Source organism: Rhyacophila brunnea, unplaced genomic scaffold, assembly GCF_057557595.1.
Source record: "Rhyacophila brunnea isolate RB1 unplaced genomic scaffold, BYU_Rbru_1.0 scaffold_18, whole genome shotgun sequence".
In the NCBI taxonomy this organism is placed as follows: domain Eukaryota; kingdom Metazoa; phylum Arthropoda; class Insecta; order Trichoptera; family Rhyacophilidae; genus Rhyacophila; species Rhyacophila brunnea.
The window spans coordinates 17,530,657-17,541,511 of record NW_028232837.1 but is presented as its reverse complement, the minus strand read 5'-3'; the positions used below and the strand labels follow the sequence as shown (position 1 = coordinate 17,541,511).

General features: G+C 32.7%; 1 protein-coding gene across 1 annotated transcript; it reads right to left on the bottom strand.

Annotated features, from left to right (window-relative positions):
* Positions 1-1,545: 1,545 nt before the first annotated feature.
* Positions 1,546-9,113, bottom strand: LOC147073267 (uncharacterized). Its single transcript, XM_085945171.1, has 3 exons — positions 8,829-9,113; positions 7,824-8,018; positions 1,546-4,547 (listed from the first exon to the last, which is right to left on the bottom strand). Exons 2-3 carry the CDS (start codon positions 7,981-7,983, stop codon positions 4,357-4,359), a joined length of 351 nt encoding a protein of 116 aa, XP_085801297.1. The 5' UTR covers positions 7,984-8,018; positions 8,829-9,113; the 3' UTR covers positions 1,546-4,356.
* Between the last annotated feature and the right edge of the window lie 1,742 nt (positions 9,114-10,855).

Genomic DNA, 10,855 nt, shown 5'->3' with positions numbered 1-10,855 from the left:
ATATATAATTAAAAAATAATATGTTTAGTATTATTGGGTATTGTTACATTATTTGTTTTCAGAATACCAACACTATGATAGCTATTGCCGCCTGGACGATCCACCATGTTCTTTATCTGTATTTGCCAATTTTTATAAGTGACAAATTACAGAGAACCATAAATAGTTTAACCGTCGCTTTGGACAAACTGACTATCAGTGCAAAAACAGGTATGAGTCAAAAATTTTACTTAGTAGGTACACAAAAGTATCCAACTTCACTATACTTAATATTATTATCATAATGGCTTTTAATAAGTATACATTCCTGACTATTGAATATTGGGTTACTATTTGCAAACACGGCTCGTTCCCAAAAACATATTAGTGGCAAAATGGAATAAACCGTTTTACAGACTAATTTGTTTTATTAAGTGACAATACAATATCACTGTCTTTATTTGATGGACAATGACATTTATCCAGCTTGAATATTTTGACAGTTGAATTTTACAGTGTTTTGACTCTATGGGTTAAATCACGTCCATGAACGTGAATGCGTTGGGATTTATTTGAATCAAAGATGAGTGTCTATATGCATGCAAGGACCCTAATTTTTTTGGATCACTTTATATCCTTTGCCTAATTACCGAGGATGGTGATCAGCGAAATTACAGGCGTCGCCAACAATCTCCTTCCATCTAGGTAAAGCGATCCTGCGTAGATCTTGTTGCGTCAGTCATCGATATTTCAGTCGCTTTCTTGATAATGTCACTCCATCTGGAAGATGTACCACCTCACAACTCCATCCCTTCTTCTCACCGGACTGCTCAGATCTCTTCCTACTAAGTGACCGAAGAATTGGAGAATGCGTCTCTTGCAGTTGGCTGAGAGATGACGCCAAGCTCTTCCAGTACAATTCCAAGACATTTGTACATCTAGTCGTCCATGGAATGCAGAACATCCTCCGCCAGCATCATATACCATCAATTCTCTTCATCTATGATCAGTATTAACGACTCAGTTTTAATGACTTTTTTTAATGGTGGTGTCTTGGTGAGATGACTCGTAGCGTCTTGAACATCGCCTAATTTCCTTCTTGCAGCTACCAGAGTCATTGAGGCTTAAACCGAGGTATATGAAATCGCTCACTCGTTACAAACGGTTTAGTCTATCGGTGAGGACAAGCTTGTCCATTCGATCGACAATCATTAACTTCGTATTATATTCGTTAATGTTGAAGCCCAATTCAGCGCTTACTTTTTCAATACTCTAATTTAAAATAAAACACAGTATCATGGTAGTACCGTAGATATATTTTAAATAATTTTTATTTACAGATATTTCTGTTCGGAGGCAGGTCGTAAAATTCAAACAGTTGATTGCAAATCCCAACACCAGAATTACTATTTGCAACTTGTTTTACTTGGACCATACACTTATTTATTCCCTCGTAAGTGCTCTAGCATCATACACTATTATAATGATACAATTAGGCTGAGTGAATTATAATGCACTCCAAATAATGTTTGTATTGTTGTAATTATGTGTTACATAGAATTGTTATTTAAATTGCAGTAATAAATTAAGTCAATTTTTTGCTAAAAAAGTGTTTTATTTTATACTATCTATTATGACTTCCATAATGTATTATGTAGGACAATTTCATATCGACTGTAGAAAGGGAAAAGTGCGTAATCCACACAAATCAAATTTACAGGAGGCACAAAAATGTTTTTGTTATGGTTTTCAGTCAAAGTTAAAATACAAAATAGACATAACCTTGAAGTACATGATAAATAATAATTTGGTTTTTATATTAATTATTGAGTTAATTAAAGAAAAAACAACAAATATGATGATTAAGTCATTTTTCCCACCTCACTTCCAACTTTTTTTTAAAAATTGCCAATCTAAATTTAGGTAATAAATCGGCATTTCCACCTTACATCCACTTGACATTTAGTCGTGTACAACGGTTATTATCCAATAAAACCTATTTTGAAAAAATGGGTTACGCCCTTTTTTCTTTCTAGAGTTGAAATGATGTAAGTACATAAATTACAAAATTAATAAAATAAAACATTATCACCACTACACAAAGATGTCAATTATTAGGCTTGGTTCAAACACGGCGGATTCCGCGCGGAGTCAATTTGTACAAGCTTCTATATATATTCGTTCACACTTGTCCGCGCGGATCAGCAATCCGCTGGTGAACCGCAAAAAATGGATCCCGCATGGAAGCCTAAAAGTTAGTACAAATGCATCCGCGCGAAATCCGCCGTGTCTGAACCGAGCCTTAACTTTCTGCACATTAGCTAATATTTAAAAAATATATTAAATTAATAATACCTACTTGTCTACCACTTTTACAAGTTAGTGATCAGTTGCAAATGTCTGTTCAACAGACAAATCAGATCCAGTACAACTATTGTAATAGTCTGCCACCAAGGATTATCAGTATATTAAATTGTATGAGTTTACACTACAGAGAAGATAAAAACAACACAAGCAACCAAATGAAAATATGGCATAGTAAAGTATTTTTGCTTTGACAATTCGTAGTGAATTTTGGCTAAAGTTTCTTGGATTATACAGATGTTACCTAATACTCAGTCTATGTCAGTAGCGAAGGGTGGAGGTAGGCTGTTAAGATGCAACATAAAGTGCACACAAAACTTTGTCAGTCAAACATATCTGTTTTCATTGAAGTAAGACTACAATCTGTAGATAGTTTGTTAGTTTTTAAAATTAAAATTAAACCCTGCCTAATCCAAGCCATAGTAGAAAATATTCGTTAAAATTTAAGATATTTTATACATGAAGAATATTTTTTATCGATTATGGTATCATGACACCCATGGTGGCCGCGCGGCTTAAGCGTTGGACTATAACGCCGTGGGTCCCAGGTTCGAATCCTGGGGCTGGCAAGTACACACATTGTTTTTCAATTTGTGTTTGTCAGGGTATGGACCTAATAGGTTGAGCAAGTGGCTGACATCCATTTCTCGTAAAAAAACTACAATCTGTTAATACAAACCTCTACTCTGTGGAGGCCCATATGATCCAATTAGGATCGGACATGGTCGAAAGAAAAGAATCGTTTCATATAGGCAGGGCTAAATGAAATTTAAAAAACTATCCACCACCATCTGTAATACGTATTCTTAGTTCAATGAAAATAAATAAGTTTGACTGACAAAGTTTAGTGTGCACTATTTATGTTGAATCTTAACAGCCTACCTTTACCCCTCGCCGCCACTGCTCTATGTATAATTTTCTCTGTGGTACCTATACCTATATGAGATTTTTATTTTCTAACACTGAACTTTGTTCCAATTAATGTCAAATATTTACTAAAGCTATATTGTTCAGGGAAACGCCAGTTTTATCTGCCTGGAATTTATGTTTTCCGTGTTGCATGTCGTTCCTACAGTCCCCTTTCATTTTAGTACATTTAATACTCGGTTTACAGTATAAATACTCAAAATTCAATTAAAATTGTTAAAATGAATTTCAGACGCAAGTGTGCGTTTCTATTTATAGACACGTCTGCAGTGCACATGGTCAAGGTTACCCAACACGATTAATGGACGATCTTTCATTTTATAGAATTAACAGTGGGCATACAGCATAGACTAGGACATGGTATTATTTGTCATTCTGTTTTTTTTTATTATATCCATCCAAATAATATCTCCGAAGGGTGAAATAACACGTTGACATATGCAGCAAACCAATTTGCATGATTTTTTTGTCAGTGAAAAATTGGTCTTTCACTGTTTGTTATATGAAATAAATTGGGACTTACTAAATGCATGTAATAAATAAAACCTCACTATGTTACCTACTGTTATCTACCAAGAACATTCTCTCTTCACTCTGGCACGATATACACACTAAAAATTAACATTCACCAGTTAGTTATTTAACATTTGTTGTGTCGTTCGAGGATGGGTTTATAGCTTGAAACAGATATTAACATCAAACAATGTAGCATTAATTGAAACTATTTCAAAACAATAATAATGAAGTTCCATAATTATATAAATAAATAGATAATATATTATGAGTACAGATTTTTAAACAGTTTGAATCATATAAAGAAGCTACCACGATACCACATATTGCTTTAACAGCAAAATGTTTAACTAGTGTTATCTCACTCTTTTGACTCTGCTATCTCTATCAATAAAAAGGTACATGTGCGATTCATTTGCGATGAAAGTTCTCACTTCAATTCGTATACAAGATGCTTATTCCATCTGGACTATGAACAAAACTTAAAACATCATCCATATTACATAATGATAAAAAATTTACTACCACAATGACATATTATTGGAAGTAAACAATGACATTTAATTTTGTAAATTAGTGATTGTGGAATCCAGTTATTTTGACGACAGTGTTGCCAATCGTCATTGCTTTGCACTTGCATCCCATTGTGAATTTTAAACACCGCCATCTTGAGCACCCGTCTGGTCTTATGACGCGGCTTCCAAATCTGCCAGAACCTATTAATAACAAAGTCGTACCCGTTCTTGATTGAATAAACATAGGCTCTGGAATGTAATTAAAAAAATAATTAGGAACCGAGTTTGTTACATTGAAAGGAAATAATAAGTTTATTAAATATTAATATGGATAATAAATAATAACGGTTCTGAGACGTGATTCTTGTGTCTCGACTTTCGAGATTTGAGAATACATATCTCCTATCTATTAACGCCTATACATGTGCATGGATTTACTGCCAGCAATAGGGTGTAAATTAAACTGTCATAGCAATAACTGTTTACACAAAAAAATGCGGATTGTCACGCAAATATCATTTATCAAGTGTCAACAAGTTACGTTTATTATTGTTTACCACCAGGGTCGCAACGATCGTCACAAGTTGCAACTATCGCATGAAAATTCAGAAGCCGCTTAACTTTTTTAATCAATGCATACTGTCTTGCCACTTGCACGACAATTGTTTAGATTTGCATTTTTTTTATGGTGGCGACAATAGGTACTGCGAGCAGTAAATCCATGCTTAATATGTAAATGGCCTATAAATAACGAAATGTTATTTTGAGTATTATATTTGTATTAAATCTCCAGAATCATCCGTATTTCACCACAATGCAGAACTAGTGTTTTCATATAAATTTTAATTAGATATCCTTAATCTCTGATATTTTAATTTCATTACATCCGGATAAAATTGCACTTTTTCTAGTAAATGTTTTTGTGTTTAAGGAATTCTCAAATTATTATTTTAGTCAGTTAAATGCGTAAATGACAATGCTCGCTTCTATGCAAAACATATCGGTCTCCTGAAAGTGGAATTTATATTCTGGGCTCTGTTTCATGAGGATTGGATCTTTAGCAATTTGGCCAACCTATTGGATCATTTTACTAGATTCACGTTAAGTAAAGATAAATCGTTTAATACTCTTCATATCACTATTCACATCATAAATTCAATACAAATATAAGGGAATGTTTTGGTTAACTGAGCAAACTTCAAAATTAAAAACATTGTTTTTTTTTAATTAAATTAATTGAATTCATACAGAAAATGACAAATATCTTTTTGTAAACCTAGTGTATGTCATGTAATTTTATTTACCTTTATATTGTTTATTGAGCAATCAAATTAAATTTAATGAAATGATGATTCCCATTTTTAAATTGATCACAGAAAAAAAATCAGATATCAGTTTTAAAACTTTATTCGAATACAAAATTCTTCACACAAATAACAAGTCATTTTTGTTTATTTATTCTTTTTTATTTAAAATCATATTTTACAGAAATCGTTACATAATGTGATTCATAATGTCTCAAAACCCACTGAAGACAAAAATAAATGTTTTTTCTGACTATTATTGGTTTATTGGTAAAATCCTCTGACAAAGCATATTGACTGAGAAGAGACAAGACAGCAAGGAGAGGCCTTAATTCGGCAGTGGATAGAGAATAACAGAGACTATACATTACATTATTTCAATACACAAAACGAATATGATTTCAATCCAAAATAATGTACAACACTGAGTAACAACAATTGAAGACCAGAGCGTTCTATTGATTCAAGTACACGGGTAACCGAGACGATTAAATCAACTTCAATGTTAAATATTCAATTATAAATGCTACATAACCGTTTTTGACATTCTGTAAGTAAGGTCTGGTTATCAAATGATCCATTACAGAAAAACTAGCCGACTGATTTAACAGACAAATCTACATAAACATAAACAAAGTTTGATGGGTGGTTAGCAAGTAATCACACGGCATTGCGCACGCTAATTGGTTATATTGTCATGTGGTGTGACTTTCTGCAGCAGTATACATGTCAGCCGATGTTGTAAAATGTAAATATGTTTTTTGTGTTTTTATAAAATTTTAACATTGCTGTTTTTAATATTAGCATTTATTTGTTTTAAATACATATTATATAATTAAAAACAAGTAGGTATACAAATTAGTTAGTCAATTTTTTAACATATTATATTATGCAATCGGAATAATCCTTTATTATATCTAAAATATAATATATTTTTTTATTCAAGGAACAATTCACAATATTTAAGAATGTAAGTAACATTCTTTTATTGAACATACATAATTGAATACCGTTGAGTAGAAAGGTGCTACGTGCCAAAAATCAAAAGTGTGGGAAATTAAGAAAAACTTTTTATTATTTTATTCATTTTCTTCAGTAAACTTACAATGCAGCTCCGATATTACACTTCATAATGTAACAATACTTATAAAAGCAATATAATAATAATAGATATGAAAAAAAATAATGAAAAATGGTGTACAACACGGGGCACTGCCATTTGTTGATCGATTAAAAAAATGTTTTCTATACTTCTGGAGCGATAGTCTTTTTGCAATTTAACAAATGATAGTACTTGGCACCCATTCCAAGTAAAATATGTTTTTTTTTGTATTTTTGGTACTTTGCACTTTTCTACTCAACGGTATTCAATTTTTAAATTTAACAAAAGATTTTTTCTAGTGATTATATTATATTTCTCAGAAGTGTTTTCAAATTATGTTTAAACAATAAAGGAAATATAATGATTCCTTCATGAAAATTAATTATTTATATTTATGTATAATTTTGGTTCATGAATAGGTAACGAAATACTAACTACTACTAAAACATTATTTATTGGCGGGGGGGGGGGGTAACAATTATTTTTTGTTACAATTATACAGTTTTGACAAGAACCCATTAAAGGAAACCCAAAATGTCAGATGATCTGCTCTGTTGGTCAAATCAACCGCCATGTATGCCTAAGATTTAGTTTGGGACTAAAAAATCCGACGATACGTTTGCACTCCAAAACATTTTTCAACATCCCAACTCGAAACTCCCAATTAAGCTTTTACGAGTGATTATAGTGGAATGAAATAGCTTCAATCAACATCTGGTATTTCAGTGTGATTCAAACGCCACGTACCGTCCTCACTAAGAGTGGTGTTGTTAAAACCATACTTCTGTCTTCGCAATTGAAGCAAGTGATTCGCAAGTTGCGCCATGCTTTTTAATTTGTGACCCTTTTGAGCGAGAATTTCCACCATTTTTTTAGGTTTAACTTTTGATATAAACAGTTGTTTGATTAAAGTTTTACTTTCATCAGACAACTTACATGATTTCTGCAAGTAATCATGAGACGAATGTTTGTCGGCTGCTTTGAATAAAGTAACGTATTTGCTGTTTTTATGATAAAGCAAATATAAAGCTGCCCTACACACTTGCTGTCTTTTTTTGTCGAGATTACAACGGTAGTATACTTTTAAGCCGTCTTTTGTGTTATTTCTAAATTGCATACCCCATGTTTTTTCCGCTTTCACAACTGCCTCCGCTTCTTCCCTGCTTTTATATGTGGCAAACTTCACCCAGTTTCTTTCCACCTTCCTCGCTCTACGGCGGCGCCTATCTGTCGGTTTTTGATTAACCTCTTCAATTACTACGTCGTCTGATACAAACATTAACACACATTCGTCCAGGTTCAGTGGGGTGGAAACTGCAATTAGAATGTAAAAATAATTATTAAATTAAGCTTTTAACTAAAAATCAAAAATAATATTGGGCCACAGGTCCAACTAATCCATAGATATATTATTGTGACGAGAAAGAAACCACAAAGCCTGGTCTGAGGAGTCAACAGGAATCAACACATATTTTAATACAAAAATTTTAGCTCAGCCTTTTCGACCCATGACTCACGATTAGGGTAATAGTTTTGGTTTTCGACCCAAGAAAAGATTAATAAAATAAAACATACAGATACCTAGCAATGAAATCTATATTATATTTTATTAATACAAAATACATTACTTATTTTGGTTAGAATTTTAAATCTTAGGTATTAATGTGAAACATGGGTTTAAATAAATTTTAAGAATAAGCAAATCTTAGCGAAGCGTGCTTATTAAAACTTTTATGTTGTGTTTTTTCTACATTATACCTACACAGAATGGTTTTCATGAATGGCCTTATAGTGCGAGAAAATGGAACACCATTATTAATATTTTTGATCTGAAGTTTTAACATTGTTACCAAGGATTAGCAAATAAAATAAAATCTAGAATGACTTCAAAACTTCAAGAAATTGAAAACCCAATTACCATATTCTGAAGCATCAGATTTTAATATTTAAATTTACATTTGATTTAGACTATAAAAACCCATAATGAGAACATTCAACGTGTAGTGCACATCACTGTTTTCTAATAGAATGTTTCAGGAAAGATTTTTTTGTCAGTATTAAAGTGTCGATACTCGTCACTTACAATCAGGTTGATAACCATGATTCAGAAGAAAGAATACATACGTGGTTGTGGCAATTAGCTGGTTGCCGGAGAGAAGAAAATAGGGGCAATTCACTCAGCGACAAGAATGGCGAACAACCAATGGGATAGCGTGTTTCTTATCGCACGTTCCACACTGCACAAGCAACCGGTCTGCAGTCAGAGTTCATTTCATCTCGTTTTATTTACTAATTTTCATTAAAAAAAACAATGGATTTCAAGGCAAAAGATTCATTAGGCACTGAAATAGAGGAGAAGGATAATTTGGGACATGTCATACACAAATTATTCAAGTCACAAAATGAAAAAACACCAGTTAGTGGAAGAAAGTTCTAGAAACGGTTCAGTGGTGAAGGACTTGCTGGTAATGAAAAAAAAATGCACCAAAAAGAAGTTTATTTCATGTTTGTTTCTCAATAAAGAGAGCTAGTGTAATAATGTCTTCCACATCCATCTTGAGACACAACCAGTGAGATACTGACAAGTTATTTCTATTCGTCTCTCGTGTGGCAACCGTGGTTGCTGGAGACCTATCGACACTGCGTAAGAGGTCGAAGAGTCAATTATTTTTAATAAAAGTCAAAATATGATCAAAGAGTTTGATTTTATTTTTAAACATTACAAACCACAGTACATACATATTGCAGTAGCGAAGGGTGGAGGTAGGGTGTTATTTGTTTTTATTGATTTCGTTTCGATATTGATTTCGCAGGGTTTAATTGATTTTTAAAAACTAACCAACACCATCTGTAAATTGTAGTCTTATTCCAATGAAAATGAATACGTATGCCTGACAAAGTTTAGTGTGCACTATTTATGGCTGATCTTAACAGCCTACCTCCACCCTTCTAATATTACGAACAATATTAGTAACACATTTATTTTATTATTATAAAAAAAACCACATTAGCGTGAGGTTTGATAGCTTTGACAGAAAACTAGACATAGTCAGAGGGCACCGAGCGAGAGAAAGCAATGCAATATTGTTAATATAAATACATTCCATGATAGCAACCGTATAATCACATTTGCTCTGCCTGATTGCATAGAAATAGGAGAAGATTATCTGACGTGTCTTTACGTCAGTTAGAATTCTGCAACCTTTGGTGCAAAACTGATCAAACAGTTGAAAGCCAATGGTCAAAATGACAGATGGTATTCCCAAAACCTATATTTATGGTAGAGTTTCATATATACATTGAACGCATTAATCCAGCCACATGCCGGGACTATTTCGGTTTAAATATTACTCTGTAAGACGTCTGTCCAATCGTGGGGTCAGATTCATCAGACGGGCGGCGCCTCGCTAAGCGGCATGACATTGCTACTGCGGCATAAATTTTTACGCGCCGAATAGTAACTTTAAACACAAAATTATGACTCAAAAACTCTATTCTTGTCCTTGCAAAATAAATCAAACCAATGAATATTATTTTATTGCAGCATAAAAATACGTATGTAGTTAGTCGATGAAAATTCAAGACTAAAAAATTGATATAAAATCGCGTATTTTGTGTGATTAATTTACATTCTTAAAAATAACCCTTCACCCTTTTACCCTTTACTAATTGCCTTTCATGAGAATTTTGTCATATACATTTTGATCTAAGAGTGATCAACAAACTACTTTATAAGGGTGAGTAATGCACCGACCGAGAGAAGACGATACAACAAACAATTAAACAAAAGCGACGATAGCAATCATAAACAAGTCACATTAGCCTTGCCTACTTTCTTCGCACACGATGAAATCGCTTCTGCACATATTAATAGTTTATCGGTATCAGAAAGTCTTTGTAATTTTGATTAACATGATAAAAAAAAATCATAGATGGCGTCAAGATTGCTTCAAATTTTGGTGATGACATCCCACTCGATTAATTTTTTAGAGTTTTCTAATAAGTATGCTATGTTTCTGAGGATATTGAAGTTATGTAATATATAAAAGCAAGTTACTAATAAAAAGCACACCTAATATTCACATTAAAGAGCCCTAAACATAGTAGTAGTTATGTAAATAAATAGGCTATGTGTTACTTGGAATGGGAAA